This window comes from Apodemus sylvaticus, chromosome 1 (assembly GCF_947179515.1).
Source record: "Apodemus sylvaticus chromosome 1, mApoSyl1.1, whole genome shotgun sequence".
Taxonomy (NCBI): domain Eukaryota; kingdom Metazoa; phylum Chordata; class Mammalia; order Rodentia; family Muridae; genus Apodemus; species Apodemus sylvaticus.
Window position 1 is genome coordinate 184,844,233 of NC_067472.1, and position 20,786 is coordinate 184,865,018.

General features: G+C 42.5%; 3 protein-coding genes across 3 annotated transcripts in view; all 3 read left to right on the forward strand.

Annotated features, from left to right (window-relative positions):
• The first annotated feature begins 1,885 nt into the window (after positions 1-1,885).
• LOC127672618 (zinc finger protein 60-like) overlaps positions 1,886-20,786 on the forward strand; it is a 111,456-nt gene continuing 92,555 nt past the window's right edge. The window contains exon 1 of the mRNA XM_052167908.1: positions 1,886-1,983. The gene's annotated coding sequence lies outside the window, so the exon portion shown is untranslated. The remainder of the gene's footprint in view (positions 1,984-20,786) is intronic.
• Positions 1,907-18,055, forward strand: LOC127672636 (zinc finger protein 60-like). The gene is made up of 5 exons (XM_052167941.1): positions 1,907-2,000; positions 4,680-4,732; positions 5,662-5,788; positions 7,555-7,653; positions 13,763-18,055. The coding sequence occupies exons 2-5, from the start codon at positions 4,700-4,702 to the stop codon at positions 15,556-15,558; spliced, it is 2,055 nt and encodes a 684-aa protein (XP_052023901.1). The 5' UTR covers positions 1,907-2,000; positions 4,680-4,699; the 3' UTR covers positions 15,559-18,055.
• LOC127672616 (zinc finger protein 59-like) overlaps positions 1,959-20,786 on the forward strand; it is a 52,575-nt gene continuing 33,747 nt past the window's right edge. The window contains 1 exon segment of the mRNA XM_052167876.1: positions 1,959-2,024. The gene's annotated coding sequence lies outside the window, so the exon portion shown is untranslated.

Genomic DNA, 20,786 nt, shown 5'->3' on the forward strand with positions numbered 1-20,786 from the left:
GCTCTCCCTCAGTAAATGCCAGTGTCACAGGCCATGCAGAGCCTCATGGGATTTAAGGAGATTTCAGCATCAATGGGGACAAAAGGCAGCGACCCAGGCTTATTGATTACGATAGGAATACTTATATCCATTAGGCTGAGAATAAACAAACCACAAAGCTTTGCTTACGCAGACATCTGGGCGTGGAGAGGGACTCTTTGCCTACAGTCTCTAGTGATCAGAATGTGAAATATCTTAAGAACAGATGCCACCTTTAATTTTTTAAAAGTTCAGTAGAAAAATATATAAAGTATTAGTTTCACTGAAAAAAAAGAAAGCATTTAAGAAAAGGAAGCTTTAATTAGAAGCATCTCCAGATAATAGTCATTTCTGCTATAGGTGTGTGTGTACAGGAACACCCTTCATTTAAGGCACCCGACTCCATTAAAGGTGTACAGAACCATATTGGGGCAGTCTTGCACTTGGTCAGAGTTTGACTTTGGTCAAGGTTAACTTCTCCCCACCTAGGGTGGAGTGCTCGAAGTAAAGGTTAAGTTCATTGTTCCTCCAGGTCTAGGAATTCCTGAATTAAGCAGGTGACCCACCCAGCTGCAGGAGCAGTCAAGACGAGGACCTCCAAGAGAAGCTAGACAACTTCCACCGGAACTCAGCCTGGAGTCTGGGGGGAAGGGTTTGCCCAAACTGTTAAAAGGTCTAGCGCCATTAAAGTTTCGGGCTTTGATCAGTGAATATTGTCTTAGCCATACTTCTTTTCGCCCCTCTTCCCTATTTATTCCTCAGCTTCTGTTCCAGAAACCCACTTCGTAATAGCTGCAGGCAGCTATGGAACCCTACAAAAGGTTAACTGTCTCCATGTTGATTCTGACAGCTTTCACAGTTGATGTGCTGTGCTGACTAGGCACTGTTGCTGTTCTGGGTTTGTTCTATCTGTGACTGAGACTGAGAACATTTGCTTGTGACAGTGCATTTGGCTGCCGTTCCTAATGAGGCTACTCCTCACTTGGCTATTGTTACTTTAATCTGCTAGCGAATTCAATGCTAACATATTTTACTAGTTAATACCTGGCTGGGTCTGACTTGTTTTCAAATCTCAACTGACAGCCTATACTTTTAGCGTTTGGACCATTATAATAAATACATTTAATATGATTAATGGTCTTAGTTGGAACGTCTATTATTTTGAACTTTGTTTTCTATCATGTTCTGGAATGAAAAAGTTGTGTGTAAATATAAGAAAAAGCACAAGTGATTTTGGAAGTTTGACAGTGTCATGTTACTACAAAAATAGGGGATTCCTACAAAAACGAAGCCTACCTGTGTGTTTAGAATCCCTTTATGTGATATTCATTCAAGATGGGGTAAATGACTGTCTCCTCTTGGACACAGTTCAGTTGATACACACAGATGCGCTCCTCAGCCACGTTTTCCTATCTAAATCAACAGGGACAATGAGCCCAGGGAGGGTCCAGAACATCTGTCTCTTTGAAATCGCTGACGTATACTTCCCACGTGTTAAATCAACCAATTCTTTAGTTCAGTCTTCAAATTTACCATAGTCCCTACCAGAGCACAACGAGGCTGAATTCCACGCAGTGGGACTCGGGCAAAGCTTAATCAAATTATTTACATCCCGATCTGACATTACTTCCCAGTGTGCATTTACAACTTCCGCTCTTCTGTCCTCCACAGCAGAGAAAATCAGTTACGTTCAGAACTCGGAAGTATCTTTGGAGCACAAACCAGGGAGCTTCAAAGCCCGCGCCCTTTTGCAAAGACCCTGAAAGCAGGCGGCACCGCCCCCAGGTGGGCGGGGCGGAGTAGCGGGACCGGATCTCCGTGACCCTCAGAGCTCCGCCTCCTGGAGTTCCGCGCGAGGACTGTACTTCCCAGGGTGCACCGCGCCGGAAGTAAGGGATCCAGTTCCGGTGTCGTGCGTGGGCACCGCGGAAATTAACATTTATGGTCGCTGAAGAAACCAGCTTGGTCTGTGTCTCCACCGAGTAAGGCCGAACGCCTCGGGCTAGGTGTGGGTGTGGTGTGGGGTGGGTGGATGCTGGTATATGAGTGAGCGTGAGGGGACGGTGGTGTGTGTGTGTGTCGCTGTCTGTCTGTCTGTCTGTGTACACACACGTTGAGCTCTCTGCATTATTTGTGTCTCTGTGCTTGTCGTTGTCGTTGCCGTTGTCCGGCCCGTTTCTTTTCCTCCTCCTTGACCACAGGGGCTCGAGCCGAGAGGACCAAGCTTCAGTAAGGAGGGGGTCAGGTGCGGACTCAGTTGAGACCTCCAGCGTTTGAGGCTGGACGTAGGACACAGCTACTTGTTGAGTCCCGTGACTTTGTCAGAGCCCAGCCTCGTGAGTGCTGAGGGGACGGAAGGAAAGGCTCGGTGAGGCTCTCAGATGGCGTCCGGGGCTCAGGCTTCCTCGGGCTCCCCGAGTGCCGGGCTGGAGACCCGTGGGAACATTGTTGCTCCGCGTCTCAGATTCAAGAGCGAGCTTGCTCTTTTTTGTTTGGTTGGTTGGTTTTTTGGATTTGGTTTTTTCGAGACAGGGTTTCTCTGTGTAGCCCAGGCTGTCCTGGAATTCACTCTGTAGACCAGGCTGGCCTCGAACTCACTCTGTAGACCAGGCTGGCCTCGAACTCAGAAATCCGCCTGCCTCTGCCTCCCAAGTGCTGGGATTAAAGGTGTGAGCCACCACCGCCCAGCATGAGCTTGCTCTTAATGTTTGAGAAATGAGGTTGTATTTTTTGAATATGTAACTGTCAGTACATGAAGAAGGAATGTGCGCATTCCTATCTCCACCATTGTGTCCCCTACATTGTTCCTTCCCTTTCCACTTAGTAGTCACAGTATTGTTTCAGTGACCCTTGATGAGTTTACAGTCATGCTCTTTTCTCAAGATGTTATAGACAGGAACCTTCAGACGTTAGTGTTAGGGGTGTGTGAGTGTGTGTGCGCGCGCGAGTGCATTTGTTTTGTTTTAGTATTAGTACAGTATAATATTTTGGATTCTTTATGTGCTTTGGAATAACTAAATTCATAACATTTTTGTAGTGAGTACACTTAATCATGTCACCAAGTTTCACGATGTATCTCTTGAGCTTCTGACTTGTGGGTGACATTTTGTAATCCATGATCAGATTCTTCCCAGCTCTCTCCCTTATGGGTCTGCATCTACCATTGTCAACCACGATGCTGCACAACCAGCCTCAGCCACTCAGACCCCAGTAACCAGCATCTACTGTTTATAGGAGATAACAGTGGCAGAGTGTACATGAGTGAGGTTGTGTGTGTGGTTCAGAGCTTGTATTTGACAACAAGCTTTAAGCACTGTAGCTGGGCAGATTCTCACTATCTACCCGTCTGTGGCTGCCTACCACCAGCCACATGCCCTGCCACCGGCCACCTTGGTCCTTTCTCTGCCCCATCAGTGTTCTCGAGGTAACTCCCCTGGTGACTTGCTCATAGATGCTCCCTTTGCCCTCTCTGTCCCTCTGTCCTTCTGCTTGGAAGATCCTACTGCTTCCCCTCTCCTGCCCATCTGTTGGCTGATCAGCCCTTTATTAACCAATCAGAGTTGAAGGAAACCAGGTTTTATACAACATTAGGCAGGGCCAGTTAATGACGGCAGTGCCAGCGTCCAGACTGTAAGCACAGCTCTGGGCATAGAAATCACCATCTGAACACACAGTGTACTGGCTGGTTTTGTGTGTCAACTTGACACAAGCTGGAGTTATCACAGAGAAAAGAGCTTCAGGTGAGGAAATGCCTCCATGAGATCCAGCTGTAAGGCCTTTTCTCAATTAGTGATCAAGGGGGGGAGAGTTCTTGTGGGTGGTGCCATCCCTGGGCTTGTAGTCCTGGGTCCTATAAGAAAGCAAGCTGAGCAAGCCAGGGGAAGCAAGCCAGGAAGAAACATCTCTCCATGGCCTCTGCATCAGCTCCTGCTTCTTGACCTGCTTGAGTTCCAGTCCTGACTTCTTTTGGTGATTAACAGCAACATGGAAGTGTAAGCTGAATAAACCCTTTCTTTCCCAACTTGCTTCTTAGTCATGATGTTTGTGTAGGAATAGAAATCCTGACTAAGACACACAGTGTACAAAGCCATTCCTCAACATAGAGGATCGAAGGCTCTCAGGAGAGTGTCCCACAGTGCACAGCCCCATTCACTAAAAGTGGGCACAGAATGCTGGACCCCGCCTGAGCACTGCAGCTGCAGCCCTTCCAACCTTGCTGGGCGTCAGCCCTGAGTTTACAAAGGAGGTGCCATTCAGATGCTGGGAGCCCCTGGGAGCCTTGGTAGGCGGGGTTCCAGTAGGAAGATGTGCTCACAGTAGGCGGAGCTGCCCAGGGGCAGGGCTAGCTGGATCTCAGTGGGGGATGGGATCCCTTCTGCTGGCATCCTCTGGAGGAAGTTCAAGGCAGACATGTCTATGCCCTGCACTCCCACACTGACCCCTGTGCAGGGGGTTGTCTGGGGTTAGGAGAGGGTCGGCTCTGTGTAGACTCCTGTGTGCTTCTAATTTGTGTGTGGAGGCTGTGAGCGGCGGGAGGGAGAGAGTGAGTGGGTGAGTGGGGGTGCTTGAGAAATAAACATAGTCAATGAAATCCAGTGACAGAAGTCAGCCTGGGAACATCAAGTCACAATCCAATGAAAGGCTTTCTTTTTGTCCCCCAGGGGAGGAAGCCTGAAGAAGAATGGCCAGCTCCACTTCTCACCACATGGTCTGTGTAAGTTGACATTTCTCTCTGACCTAGGGTGACTTTCAGGTTAGGTGACTCCTGCCCTCCCTCCCTCCTGAAGCTTCCCAAGGATCCGGGATCCCCAGCCCAGTCTGCCCCTCTGCAGTGAGGGTCTGCAGGTCTGAGCACTTCCTGTCTGTGCCTCTTCCCAGCTGGCACTGGGGTTGTCTTTGAACGCATTCCTCCAGGTGTGCTGTCTGCTTGGTCTGTGCTCAGGGAGGACTGTCCCTGCAGCGGAGGTGTCAGTCCCTCAGGGGAACAGGGGCCTTGGGGGCTTCAGAGCTCTGAGGTGATGGTCTCATTGACTGCATGGGGAAACCTGATTGACCTCTGTGGTGGTGTCAGGCTGATGACCCAGTGTGTGAGAGTGAGTGTCCCCTGTGCATGTGTGAGGAGGTGACCTCCCTGAGGAGGCTTTAGGGGAGAGTTCAGTGATTAGAGAGAAAGGTCATCCAGGCTGTGATTGGGAGATGACTGCGGTCTCCAGAGTCAGGGAAGACCTGACACACGTTGTCACCTGGAAAGTCTTTTGATTATTTTTTTTAATGGTACAAAACATAATATGCACATAATGTGAACTCTTATATACTGCATTAAATCATTCCCATGACAAAAAAATCTTAATGACATCATCTTATACCATAATAAACTCAAGGACCCACAGCATACCTTATGTGATTTCCCTGAGCCCGGTGACATTTCTCCTTTGTGGGGTCTACCCTGAGGGATGTGGATGGAGTGGAGAGGCACAGTGACTGGCTCTGGAGGTGGGCACAGCCGTCGTTCATGGGGAGCTCGTGCACTCAGGCGCCTTGAGCATCTCCTTAAGGCTCCCTTCCCACGCTTGAGTCCTTTCCCGTCTGGTTTCCATCTTGGAAGCTTCCCCAGTTTCACTCTAGTTGTGTTTGCTCTTCCAGGGGTCAGTGACATTTAGGGATGTGGCTGTTGACTTCTCTCAGGAGGAGTGGGCCTGCCTGGATGCTGCTCAGAAGGCCCTATACAGGGACACGATGTTGGAGACCTACAGCAACCTCGTGGCAGTGGGTAAGCCTGTGCCCCGGGGATGGGGATGTGTCCTGTACAGTGTGTGCTTTCCTGACTCTGAATTAAAGGACAGTGCCATCTTCCCAGTGGTAGCTGAAGCTGGGATGGTGGCTGATTCTGTCATTGCTTCACTGAGAAGGCTGAGGCAGGAAGATTGCTGTGAGTGCAGGATCACCCTCAGATACATCCTGAGTTCCAGGCTAGCCTAGTCTTCAGGGTGAAGCCTTGTTTCAATCAAAACAAGACACACACATAAATAAAATAAATAAAGAGATAAATCCATAAATAGAATCTTGGGCTAGAGAGATAGCTTGGTGGTTAAGAGAACCAGAAGCTCTTGCAGAGGATCCAGGTTCAATTCTCAGCACTGCAGATGGGGCTCACAGCTGTGTGTAACTCCAGTTCCAGGTGATCTAATTAATGCCCTCTTCTGGCCTTCAAGGTCATACACACATATGGTGCTCAGACCTACAGAGAGACAGACACTCATATACACAGAAAAAAAATAAAATTTTGTTAATAGAATTCAGAAGAGATAGCTGAGTTCCTCCTTCTTCCCAAAGCAATAGCTTAAAATTTCTTATGTCCCGAACAGGACTTCATGAAGTGCCTGCTTGCCTGCCCCTTGTTGGTCTTCTCAGGGAGAGAGCCTGTCTCAGATACTAAAGTTGGGAGCAGTCAAAAAACACACCTGGCATTCGTCTCTGACCTATCCAGACATGCAAGCATGCCTGCACACACTTACACACACCTGTACACGCACAACTAACACAGGAGCTGTTATGATTTACTTACTAATGAATCCATAGAGTTGACTGCAAACAGAAGTGGACACAGTCTGTTTCCTTCGGTGAACACTTCCTTTGCCCGCTTTGCAGAGGACATTGTAGGGGGTGAAGTTTGTCTTTTCATTGAGCAGATCTGTGAGGATGAGGTGGGAGCGTGAGGACAGGCGGCACAGGAACAATGACAGTTCCTGCGAAACTCCTCCCAAATACTACTACTTATTATTATTCTTGTTAATCACTATTATGAATTGCTTTTGTTGAAGCCATGTCTCACATGGTGAGGACTGGCTTTGGACTTGCTGAGAAACTAAACCCAGCCTTGAACTTCTCCTCTGCCTGCTTAAGCTCTTCAAGTGTTGTGACTCTGTGTGTGTATGCGCCACCATGCCCAGTTTTTAGGTGGAAAATTGAGCATAGAGTCCTACGGGCCTCGCCGGGGTGGATGTCAGTATTAGTGAGCTGCAGAGCTGGGGTCCACACAGACAGTGGAGCCTCTGGGTTCCTGTTCTCCCTTCTCAGCTCTGCCTTCCTCGTCAGTGACGAGCCCCGCCTGCATTTAAAGAAGATTACAATCCTAATTGGAAATAGGTGGGTTCTTGCCCAGGTTGTTTCTTTTTCTCTGAAGTCTTTCCTCAGCATTATTTTGGCTTTTCAAGTTTTTATTTGTTTTTTGGAGATGAGGATCTTGCATTGCAGTGCAGAGAGCCTGGCTCATTGCCCCACCTACTGTGTTCACAGGCATCATCTACTGTGCCAAGCTGTGTAGACCTTTATAATAAATGAGTCTGTATCTTAAAAATCTACACTGGCAGGGCATGGTGGCACACACCTTCAGTCCCAGCATTTGGGAGGTACATGCAGGCAGAGCAAGGAAGTTCAGGCCAGCCTTGTTTACATCTCAGGGTCCCAGACTTCCTGGGATAATTAGACTGAGTTGTTGAAGTCTGCACAATGAGCCATCTCTCTTTTTCTTTTAAGTGGGAAGTTGCATTTCCAAGCCCGATCTGATCGTCTTACTGGAGCAGCAGAAAGAGCCCCGGATGGCTGTGAAGGAAGAAACAGACAGGCTGAGCCCAGGTGAGTGAGAGTGAGGTGAGCCTGCAGCCCTGCAGCACAGCCTGTGCTCAGGGAGGCTCCATGTGAGATCATTTCACAGTACAGAGGGACTGGAGCAGAGCTGTGGTGGTTAGGGGTACCTCCTGCTTCTACAGAGAGCCCAGCTGTGCCTCCCAGCACCCACTCAGTCCCAGCAGCCATGTGCAGTTTGCACCTGCTGTAGTCCAGTTCCAAAGGATCTGATGTTCTTTTTTTGGCTTCCTTGGACACCAGACCTGGAAATGATATGTTTATATACTTACTGTGTGTGTGTATGTATATGTATGTATGTGTGTGTGTGTGTGTGTATACTCACGGAAACATAAAATGAAGATAACTGGACCATTAAAAACAAACAAAAAACAGACGAAATAACAGCACCAATAAAACCTTTCCATATTAAACAGCAAAATAGAAAGAAAATGTTGTTCCCCCTCCCTCCACATGTTCGTCAGCATGATGGTCACTTGTTTAATGACCTTAGCCTTCCTGATGGGTATAGGGTGAAAGCTCCAAGTGGTTTTGATTTGCATTTTCCCCTGATGGCTGAAGATGTTGAACATTTCCTTAAGTGTGCCTCAGCCATTTGAGTTTCCTCTTTTGAGAATTCTCTGTTTAGGTCTGTACCCCATTTTTTACTTGGCTTGTTTTCTTGATACCTAATTTCTTAAGTTCTTTATATAATTTGGATATACGCCCTATATGGGATATGTAGGTTGCCACTGTGTCTGAATGACAGTGTCCTGTACTGTGCAGAAGCTCTTCAGTTTCATAAAGCCCCGTTTGTTAATTGTTGATCTCTGGCTGTGCTAATGGTATTCTATTCAGTCTTTTTCTGTGCTGATGAGTTCAAGTCTATTTCACATCTTTCTTCTATGTGTATTTGGTTTCATGTTGAGATTTTTGATCCATTTGGAGTAAAGTTTTATACAGGGTGATAAGCATGGATCTATTTGTATTTTCGTCCTATGCTGAAGTCCCACCCAGTGTGGAATCAGAGGCTTTTCCTGGCTGCCTTCCGAACAAGATGTAGAACTCTCAGCTCCTCCAGCACCATGTCTGCCTGCCTGCTGCCATGCTTTCTGCCGTGATAATAATTGATTAACCTTGGAAACTTTACGAGTTCCAATGAAATGTTTGTCTGTATAACTATTGCCTTGCTCATGGTGTGTCTTCACAGCAGTAAAACCCTAACACAGGCACTGTTCCTTCTGTTTCTGTTTTGGACAGTAATTTGAGGAGTGTTGGCATGAACTCTGCTTTGAAAGTCTAGTATAATTTCATGCTAAAACCATTTGGCCTTGGACTTTTTATTGTTGGAAGATTTTTAATTACTGATTCTATTTTATTAGGAATATGTAGGTTTGTTTACATTGCTTATTTGGTCTTGTTTTTAACTTTGGTAAGTAGTTTGTATTTGAAAAATCACCCACTTCTTTTAGATTTTCTAATTTGGTGGAGTACATGTTTTTTTCTTATGTCCTAATGATTCTCTGATTTTCCTTGGTGTTTGTGGTTATATCCTCCTTTTATCTCTAATTTTGTTTATTTGGATCTTTTCTCTCTGCCTTTTAGGTAATTTGGCTAATGGTTTGGCAGTCTTACCAATTTCCCAGTGAACAAACTCTTTGTTTCATTGATTCTTTGAGTTGTTTTATTGTTGCTTCTGTTTTACTGATTTCAGTCCCCAGTTTAGTTATTTCCTGCCATCTACTAGGTGTAACTTTATCTTTTTTATTTTAGAACTTTTAGGTGTAGTGTTAACTTGCTAGTATAAGATCCTTTCCAGTGTCTTTATGTTGGTACATAATTGTATGAACTTTCCTCTTAAAACCATCTTCATCTTGCCCTCTAAGTTTGGGTATGTTGTGTCTTCATTTTCATTCAATTCTAGAAAGTCTTTTAATTTCTTAATTTCTTTCCTAACCCATCTTTTCTTCAGTAATGAGTTTTCAGTTTCTACAAGTTTGTAAGTTTTCTATTATTTTTAATCCATAGTGGTGAGATAGAATGCAAGGTGTCATTTGAATTTCCTATGTCTTTTGAGACTTGCTTTTTGTCAAAGTATGTGGTTAATTTTGGAGAAAGATTGATGGGATGCTGAATTGATATATTCTCTTATGTTTGGGTGATATGTTCTGTAAATATTTGTTGTGTCTTTTGGTTTATAATTTCAGTTAGCACCAGCATTTCCCTGTTTAGTTTGTCTGGTTGACCTGTCTATTGGTGAGAGTGGGGTATTGTAGTCTCCCATTATTATTAATGCTAATAATGCTCCCACTAATTATTAATGTGATTTAAGCAGAAATATTGTTTCTTTTACAAACTTGAAAACTTGAGTGATTTCTGTTCAGTGCATATATGTTGGTGTTTTGTTTGTTGTTTTTTGTTTTGTTTTAAAGATTTACTTATTATATGTAAGTACACTGTAGTTGTCTTCAGACACTCCAGAAGAGGCCATCAGATCCCATTATGGATGAGTGTGAACCACCATGTGGTTTCTGGGATTTGCACTCAGGACCTTCAGAAGAGCAGTCAATGCTCTTAACCACTGAGCCATCTCTCCAGCCTTGTTTTTGATGATCATGTATTGTTCTTCTTTATCACTTATAATTAGTTTTGGTCTGAAGTCGATTTTGTCAGATATTGAAATGGGTACACAAGCTTGCTCAAGCAATTCCATTTGCTTGGAAATGGATTTCTTTTTCCATTCTTTTACCTTGAGGTGCTATCTATTCTTGGCGTTAATGTGTGTTTCTTGGAGGCAGCAGCAGGTTTCTGAATCCATTCTGTTGGTCTGTGTCCTTTTACTGCTGAATGGAGACCATTAATGTTGGGAGATGTCAGTGAGCAGTGTTTCTTGATGTCTCTTACTTTGTTGTGCTGGTGTGTGTCTCTCATCTTGTCCTTAGCTAATCTGGGATTATTTATTACTTGTGTTTCTTGGGTGTGGTTAACCTCTTTAGGCTAGAGTTTTCCTTCTAGTGCAGTGGTTCTCAACTTGTGACCCGTTCACAGGGGGGTGCCTAAGGCAATCAGAAATATCAGATGCTTACATTATGATTCATAATAGTAACAAAAATTATTTTTGTTAAGTAACAAAAAACATTTTTATTTTGGGAGTCACCACAACATGAGAAACTTTATGAAAGGGTCACAGCATTAGGAATGTTGAGAACTGCCGGGCGGTGGTGGTGCACACCTGTAATCGCTCCCTCTGGGAGGCAGAGGCAGGTGGTTTTCTGAGTTCAAGGCCAGCCTGGTCTACAGAATGGGTTCCAGGACAGCCAGGGTTATACAGAGAAACCCTGTCTCAGAAAAAACCAAAAATCCAAAAAAACAAAAAACAATACAAAACAAAGGAATGTTGAGAACTGCTGTTCTAGTACCTTTTATAGGGTAGAATTGTATATAGATATTGCTTAAAGGAAATGTCTCTTATCCATCTATGGTGTTAGAAATTTTTCCTAGTCTGGGGTGGATCTGTGGTCTCTTAAAGTCTGTGGTACATCTGTCCAGTCTATTTTGGTTGCTAAAGTCTCAATTGAGAAGCCATGCATTATTCTAGTAAGTCTGCCTTTTTATGTTTCTTGGTCTTTTTCTTACACGTTTTAATATTCTTTCTTTGTCCTGTATGTTTAGTGTTTTGATTATTATGTGCTGAGGGAACTTTCTTTTCTGGTCCAGTGTAATTGGTGTTCTGATTGCTTCCTGAACCTTGCTAGGCATCTCATTCTTTAGATTGGGTACATTTCCTTTTATCATTTTGTTGAAAATACTTCCTTGCCTTTGACTCAGGTCTCTCCTCTTTCCTCTGTTCTTATTCCTAGATATGGTCCTTTCTTGGTGTCTTAGTCAGGGTTTCTGTTTCTGCACAAACTTCATGACCAAGACACAAATTGGGGAGGATTTATTCAGCTTACATTTAATGGCTTTATTCCCCATTGCTGTTGATCATCAGAGGAAGTCAGGACTGGGACCCAAGCAGGTCAGGCTGCAGGAGCTGATAAAGAGGGATGTTACTTGCTTGCTTCCCTTGGCTTGCTCAGCTTGCTTTCTTATAGAACCCAATACCACCATCCCAGAGATGTTACCACCCACAAGAGACCCTCTCCCCTTGATCATTAATTGAGAAAATGCCTTACAGCTGGATTTCATGGAGGCATTTCCTTACCTGAAGCTCCTTTCTCTGTGACAACTCCAGCTATGTCAAGTTGACACAAAACCGGCTGGTATACTTGGTGTCCCTGATTTCCTAGATGATTCATATAGGAACATTTTTAGCTTTACCATTTTCTTTGACAGAGGTATCCATTTTTACTATTATGTCTTCAGTGTCTGCTATTCTGTCTTCCATCTCTTGTATTCTGTTTATGAGACGTTTCCTCCCAAGTTTTCTTTTCTAGTCCCTATTCTTTTAACTTCCAGATATTCTTCAGTTTGGGTTTTCTTTATTGATTCTGTTTGTACTTTGAAGTCTTGAACTGTTTAATTGATTGATTTCCATTTATGAATTGTGTTTTCATAGATTTATTTAAAAGGATTTCTTCATTTCCTCTTTAATGGCCTCTACCACAGTAATAAAGGCTTTTGTAATGGCTTGTTTCTTATGCTTTACCCATGTTACAATACTCAGGTTCTGCTATAGTAGGGTTTCTAGGCTCTAGTGCAGACATACTGACCTGATTGGTACTCTGTTTTTGTATATTGTGGCATATAGACATTTGGGTTTGGGAAAATTGCAATTGTAGGTGCTGATATCTGGTCTAGTCTTTGTTGTGTGTGCTTTGCTTTCTGTTGCTTTCTTTGGTTCTTAGGAAAGTGTGGTGGTTGTGTATTACCTGGTAGGAAGTTCTTCTGAGGTCCTGATAGGTGTTGTCACTAGGGGTTCTAGGTTAAATGTGGTTCTAGTATTGGGAGATGACACTTAGGAGTGTTGAAGGATCCCATAGGAAGGAGGAAAGCAGGTGTTCCACTAGATCTGCTTAGTGCCCTGGGAATGGGGTCTAAGAGTGAGGCAAGTCTATAGCAGGTGGTCTGCTACAGAGCTAGGGATGAGATTGGGGATTGGAGTTGGAGGAATCGAGGAGAGGTAAAGATCTGCTTGTTAGCCTACCAGAGTGACCTTCAAATTTCCAGGGCATACCTGTTGGAATTGTGCATTGGGATCAAGCTGTGAGTGGGTAAAAGTAAGTTTGGAGATAGAGATCTGCATGGTGGGGACAGGGAGGCTGCAGCAGTTGCAATAGATCTAGGGATGAAGTAAAATGATTGGATTTGGAGAAGAGGAGGGATAGGTAAGGATCTGAAGTTATTTTACCTGTTTCCCTGGCCAGAGAGCCTTACTCTTTTAAAATATGTCAGTGAGTTCTCTCCAGCTTTCTTTCTTTTTTCTTTTTAGCTTCTTCCTATTTTTCTCAGAGTTTCAATATATAGTCCAAGCTGGTCTAGATCTCTTGACCCTGACAACTCTGCTTCCTTGTTGCTGGTATTATTACCATTTTTATTACCACTACCACAGATTCTCTTCCCCCCAACCCCTCCACCCCATGAGGTTTTCAGGTCTCTGACAGTTTTCTTAATGTATGATATATATTTTGTATTTGTGTTATTTTTTTCATTAATCGCTTCAAAAAAACTTCACCCAAAACTGTGTATTATGCAAAAAAATCACATAAGATTATTTTAGTATAATTAATTATAGTCTCGTTAAGCAGACATGCCTTCCCATTTCTAAGTGATATACTGTAAATAGTATTTTCTTAAATAAAATTTGATTATTGCTGCTCTCCTTGCTCCGGTTTAGCTTCTCAGAAATGCTTTGAAGTCAGGCCATTCTTTCTTTTTTTTTTTAATTCTTCCCCCCCTCCCCCCGACAGGGTTTCTCTGTGTAGCCCTGGCTGTCCTGGAACTCACTCTGTAGACCAGGCTGGCCTTGAACTCAGAAATCTGCCTGCCTCTGCCTCTGCCTCTCAAGTGCTGGGATTAAAGGCGTGTGCCACCACCGCCCAGCCAGGCCATTCATTTAATGGGTTTTGCATATGAGTGTTACACAAAAATAAAATATTCTTGTTATTTTCTTTTTTTTCAGATTTGGAGTCAGATTATGAAGCTCAAAAAGTATCTCCAGACAACCACATATATACTATAAATTTACCTAAACAGACCATAAAGCATATAAGTGAAACTTTTGAACTCAGGGGCCACAACTACTGGACATTCAAGGGACTACAAAGTTGTCAAGAAGGAGTTGTTGATCAAAAGATTACTAACAAGGAAGAAATGCCCACTTATACCTGCCACACTCTTACTCACAATATAGAAAATGCATATGAATGTAAAGAGTATGGGAAGTACTTTGGTTGTAGCTCAACTCTTACTCAGTATCAGAGTATTCATTCTGTAGATAAACCCTATGAATGTAAGGAGTGTGGGAAGGCCTTCAGACTCCAACAGCATCTCACAAGACATCAGAAAGCTCACAGTGATGAGAGACCTTTTGAATGTAATGAATGTGGTAAGTCTTTCAAGCATGACTCCAGCCTTGTTCAACATAGGCTTATTCATTCTGGCGTGAAACCATTTGAATGTAATGAGTGTGGGAAAGCTTTTAATCGTCGCTCAAACTTCATGCGACATCAGAAAGTTCATTCTGGTGAGAGACCCTTTCAGTGTGAGGAATGTGGAAATGCCTTCACTGTTCTAGCACAGCTTATGTCTCAGCCCCAGAACGTTCATACTGGAAATAAATCATTTGAGTGTAAACAATGTGGAAAGATATTCAGTAGTGGCTCCTACCATATGCAACCCCAGAGTATTTATACCAGAGAGAAAGCCTTTGGGTGTCATGTATGTGGGAAGGCTTTTAGACTTCAAGTATACCTTTCTGAGCATCAGAAAACTCACACTGATGAGAAGCCTTTCAAGTGTAATCAGTGTGGGTCAGTCTTCAGACGTAAGTACCACCTTACTGAACATCAGAGAATCCATACTGATGTGAAACTATATCAGTGCAAGGAATGCGGAAAATTCTTTCGTCGACGCTCAAATTTTACTGAGCATCAGAGCATTCACACTAATGTGAAGCCTTTCAAGTGTAAGCTGTGTGGGTCAGCCTTCAGACTTCAGTCCTTACTTACTCAACATCAGAGAATCCATACTGATGAAAAACCATTCCAGTGCAAGGAATGTGGGAAATTCTTTCGTCGAAGGTCAAATTTTACTGAGCATCTGAGTATTCACACTAATGTGAAGCCTTTTAAGTGTAAGCTGTGTGGGTCAGCCTTCAGACTTCAATCCCTACTTAATCAACATCAGAGAGTTCATACTGGTGAAAAACCATATCAGTGCATGGAATGTGGGAAATTCTTTCGAAGAAGTTCAAATTTTACTGAGCATCGAAGTATTCACACTAATGTGAAACCTTTCAAGTGTATGCTGTGTGGGTCAGCCTTCAGACTTCAGTCCCTACTTAATCAACATCAGAGAATTCATACTGGTGAAAAACCATATCAGTGCATGGAATGTGGGAAATTCTTTCGTCGAAGGTCAAATTTTACTGAGCATCGGAGTATTCACACTAATGTGAAACCTTTCAAGTGTAAGCTGTGTGGGTCAGCCTTCAGACTTCAGTCCCTACTTAATCAACATCAGAGAGTTCATACTGATGAAAAACCATATCAGTGTAAGGAATGTGGGAAATTCTTTCGTAGAAGTTCAAATTTTACTGAGCATCAGAGTATTCACACTGGAAAGAAACCCTTTGACTGTAAGAGATGTGGAAAAGTCTTTAGACTTAATATACATCTTATTCGCCACCAGAGATTTCATAATGGTGAGAAGGTAAAGAGTGTGGAGAAGCCTTTCATCTTAAGAGCCATAAAATAGGGCCTGGAGAGATGGCTCAGTGGTTAAGAGCACTGTCTGCTCTTCCAGGTCCTAAGTTCAGTTCCCAGCAACCACATGGTGGCTCACAAACATCTGTAATGGGATCTGATGCCCTCTTCCAGTGTGTCTGAAGACAGCTATAGTGTATTAATATAGATTAATAATAACTCTTTTAAAAAAGCCATAAAATAATTTATACAGATCAAAAATGTTTGAATGCAAGGAATGTGGGACATCCTCCAAGCATGTTTCTATTCTTATTTGACAGGGTTATTCTTGCTGCTGTGAAACCATATGAATGTAATGACTGTGGGTGGGAAAACCTTTAATTGTTCAAACCTCATACAACATCAGAAAATTGGTTCTGATGAGAGACTCATTCAGGGTAAGGACTGTGGAAAGGGCTTCACTGTTCTGGCTCAGCTCACTCGGCACCAGAGCATTCATGCTAGAAAGAAGAAATCCTTTAAATATGAGTAGTGCTGGTCAGCCTTCAGACTTTGTACCAATTTATTCAACATCAGAAAATTCATACTGATGTGAATCCCGGTCAGTGCAAGGAATGTGGAAAAGGCTTTGCTTGTGGTCCAAGCCTTAGAAGTCATGAGAGAACTCACAATTGCAATTCACATTGGTGAGAAACCTTACCAATGTTAAGGATGTATAAAGGCCTTTAGTCAAAAATCAAGCTGGTTGGGCTCTAAGAGTTCATATTAGTAGAAGCCTTAAGAATATAAATGTGAAAAGGCCTTTAGCAATAATTCTAAGCTACCTATATATTAGAAAATTTATACTGGTGAGAAACCCTATGAATGTAAGAAGTATGGGGAAACACTTAGAATTAGTTCATCCTTCAATGCATATTGGGGAATTCATACCAATTTGAAACCTTGTCACTGTAAAGAATGAGGAGATAACTTCAATTGGAGATCAGGTCTTCTTCAACTTAATAGAATCCATGCTGGTATGAAACCTTACAAACACAAGCATATAGGAACAAATACAAATAGCAAAGCTCTTACAGCTCTTCAGAGAGGACAGGTAGATCTGAATCCTGTAAGTGCAAAAGCTTTTATTGCAAAAGCTTTTATTGTAAATGTGAAAGCCTTTATTGTAAATGATGTGCTTACACAATATCAGAAAAATCCATGACCATCAGGAGTCCTGTGCTTGTAAGGAATGTGGACAAGCCTTTGTATGAAAACTTTACTGAAGATCAGACTACTCATATTGTTAAGTCTATGACTGAAAAGATTGCCGGAAGAACTTTAGTATACCTTTCGGTTTGGTCAACATCAGAGTATTCATATGTTCCTAGTGGAGAAAACCCTTTGAAAATGTGAATGTGGGAAGTTGACTGTTCAGAGGAGGTACTCTGTTGAGAATGTCTTTAAATGTCATAAATACAGGGCACCAGCATTTTTTTGATTTACTCTCCTCCAGTTAATAATCTTAATTTATCAATCATTAGTCACCTAGGACAGTCAACTTAGGAAGAGCAGTTATTGGAACTAGGTTTATCTGAGATGCCTTCGTCGTCACCATTAACATCCCACTGCTCCTGTGATACTAGACTGGATGTTTACTTTGTTTTTGTTTAATTTGTTAATGGTTGGCACAGCACCAGCCAAAGTTGTAGCAACGGTTATAATAAAATCCTTGAGAGTATTGGTCAATACTCTTGTTCTGTAAAGTGGCTTCTACAGTGTTCTTGCTTTCATCGATATTATTGTAACTGATATGAAAGGATAATTGTACTTTAGATGGTTTAGAAAAGCCACGTACATTCATTCACTGTTAAATTTTAACTAACTTCATTTGGATACATAAAATGGGTAAAGGAACATGAAAGGATTTGAATTGTGAGTCCATTGTGAGACGATTTTTAAAATGCAGTCATTGATAAATAAGTACTTTATAAAGGGGTTAAACACATTTTTTAAAAAATTCATTATTTATGCCCTCTGCCCACACATGAAGATAAACAATACATTTGTGATAAGACAAGGAAGTCCACAGGATCGTCCATCTATATTCTTGCTGAGGTCATTTCAGGTTTGACTAAAATTTACTTGATGGAGAATCTGGTAGAATATTACCCAGTTCTGATCAAGGAACTGGAGTTCAAATTGTCTCTGATAATTTATCCTGTCATATGTTAAATAGCCTGTGTCCAGCTATCTGATTATCTTGGCTTCTTTTAAACTTCCAGCTTGGGCAAAAGTTCCCCCTGCAACTGTTGAACAAGATAATAGGATGTGGGTTTTTTTTTGTTTGTTTGTTTTTGTTTTCGAGACAGGGTTTCTCTGTGTAGCTCTGGCTATCCTGGAACTCAGCTGTAGACCAGGCCAGCCTCAAACTTAGAAATCCGCCTGCCTCTGCTTCCCACCGCCTGGTAAGATGTGGGTTTTGTTCTAAGTGCTTGGAGGTATACTTGGGTCCCAAATACCTGAATGTACTCAGCGCTGGCTGGAATAAAGACTTTCAGTTGGCTATATACTGTCTGAGTGGTCTTCTCTAGTGAGCTTCTCATAAAAAACAAAATTGCCAAATTGAAACTACTTAGAAAAATACATGTATGAAGCTTTTGATGCATATGAAAAACTTGAAATAGTCAAGAACTCACTTCTGGATCATTTCTTAGATTTAAAATTGTTAACAATTTCTTATGCTGATCGTATTTTTCTTTATATATGGGTTTTTGGGGCTTGTCTTAGGGTTTCATTGCGGTGAAGAGACACTATGACCATGGCAACTCTTACATAGGAAAATTGGAGCTGATTTACAGTTTCAGAGGTTCAGTCCATTATCATAGTGGGAAACATGGCAGTCTCCAGACAAACATGGTGCTGAAAGTCTACATCATGATCTGAAGGCAACCAGGAGAGGAGGACTCTTTTGTAGGCAGCCAGTTGGACACTCTCCTTTGCCCCAGGCAGAGCTTAAGCATAGGACCTCATAGACCACAGTGACTCACTTCCCCCAACAAGGCCATACCTCCTAATAGTGCCAATTCCCATGGGCCAAACATTCAAACCACACAGGGCTGTACATTCAAAAAATTTTAGTTTGTATAGTAATGTATGTCTCAACTATAGTAATTGGAAAGTTGAGGCAGAAGAATCAAGAGTTGTATATAGCATAGGTATATAGTGACTTCAAGTCCAGCTTCTGTTTAATAGAGACCCTTTCTTTAAAAAAAAAGTAGACATAACATTTTGTTCTTTATTACATCAGCCAAGATGGAATGCCCTCTATATCACAGAATTATAATTTTCCTTGAAGAAATGATGCAAAATTTTATGACATTCAGAAATTTGTTATTGGCCTTCAAACTATCCTGTGTTCAAATGTGTATATCCTAAGGAGAATCCAATATAGATAATTGGCCTTGCTCTGACCGTTAATTCAATAGTCAGTGTTACATTCTCTGAGAGACTTGTGCATTGTAGGAGTGCTCTCAATTACCTAGCTATATTCCCAGTCCTGCCCATTGTATCCTCTTTCCTAAGAAAATTAGGTTCAGATGAAACATTTTTAATAAGACATTATAGATTGTATGTCTTGTTCCAACATGTCCAGAAACATGTCAGCTGTCAAATTTTTGTTGAAATTAAGATTGGTTATTTAGGTAAGATGGTGGGTGCCAGAGCTCTATTTAAAAGTCTAGTTTGTTGTGGATAAGTAATCTATGTGGAAAAACATTTACTTCCAAAGATAAACGTGTAGTTTAGTCTTGGCTAAATATAAATAAAAATTGAAACCAACTTCTAAATGAATAGCATCGTAATGTTAACATACTTTAAGTTGTATGGAATAACAAATTCTGTACTCAGTACAAAAGCCCCTCCTCCCTTCTTTCTCGGTTTATGTCACCTTTTCATCAAGTGACCAGTGTCATTTGAAAACTCAAAACCCATCGTTCTGTGAAAAGAGTAGAGACACTGCTCCCAGACTGCTGGCTGGGTGTGGAGTGCAGAGGACACTGATGGGTAGTGTAGCGATCCATTCATCCATGGATAACCTGGGAGTGGACTGTTTCCCGTTTGTCCATCACTGACCAAGGAGGCAGTTTTCTCTAAGTCCTCTTTAGGAGAATTAAAGACAGCTGCTAAAATGATTGCATTTTTTTTTTTACTCAGTCCTATGTATTAGAAAAAAAGTTATAAACCTCACATGGACTTAAACGTATAAATAGGTTACAGTTCCTGGAGGTAGGTAAAAAAAAATAACTACAAAACAAACAGCCTGAGAGACAAGACATTTTGCATAAATTGAAAGCCACCGACCCCTTCCCTATTGATGAGATATAGTTAGACTATAGACACCAGCAAAATGTTGGTGTCTTGCTCTCTGTCAGAAGAATATCTTAAAAGTCCTGCTCCCAATCAAAAGATATATCTTTCAAATTGACAACCAAGGTTCCCATGGGTGATGGCAGAAATCAACCCCCACCCCACCACCAACTGATCCAACAACTAGCTCTTTAACCTCTGGCCAGATTAAACAATACCTAGTGACCCTGGAAACGAAGAGGGAACTTGCAGTCCCTATTCCCTGACTTATCAAGACAGACTTGACACACCCCTCTCATGCCTGTCACAAAACCTGGGACCTCTGTTCATAGACTAATCCAAAATCTGAGAAAAATAATTAAGAGGATCAACACTATCCATGCTATCTATGGTCTCAAACCCATACACTCTACAGAGGAACTGTAGGACTTACTTGTGGGACTGTGTTACCAGATGGATATAAGAAATGGCTGAGTGAGCTTATAAGAATGAGTGAGCTCAGATCCTGGGAATCTCAGACCTGAGACCAGAAGGAATGGAGCCACTTCCTAACTGTATCTGCTCTGGAACACGTAACCATGACATTCCATTGAGAGGACCATGGGCAGTCAGTCACATAAAGTAACAACCGGAGGTCTCCATGCCAATGAGGTACTAGATAGCCTTGCACCTTCAGCCAGTGAGCTTCCCTCTCAGGGTATTCCTTTCCCTCCTAGAGGTTATATGGCTTCCCCTTCAAGGTGCTATCGCAGCTCTACAGCTAAGGCCTTAAAAAATCTGGCTTTGGGAAACGGGAAACCTGTGTACTCAGCTTCAGAAATGGACTCTTGAGATAGATTTACTATCTAGAATAAACCACCTCCTTTTCATGCTCCCCAGACCTTTGACTCCTAACAAAGACGTACCCACACCAAAGTTCTGACCAACTCTCCC

Excerpts from the sequence above, each read along its gene's own strand:
- LOC127672636 (XM_052167941.1), top strand. The coding sequence starts at position 4,700 with ATGGCCAGCTCCACTTCTCACCACATGGTCTGT. Across the intron at positions 4,733-5,661 it reads CTTCTCACCACATGGTCTGT|GGGTCAGTGACATTTAGGGA; the intron begins GTAAGTTGACAT and ends TTGCTCTTCCAG. Across the intron at positions 5,789-7,554 it reads CAGCAACCTCGTGGCAGTGG|TGGGAAGTTGCATTTCCAAG; the intron begins GTAAGCCTGTGC and ends TTTTCTTTTAAG.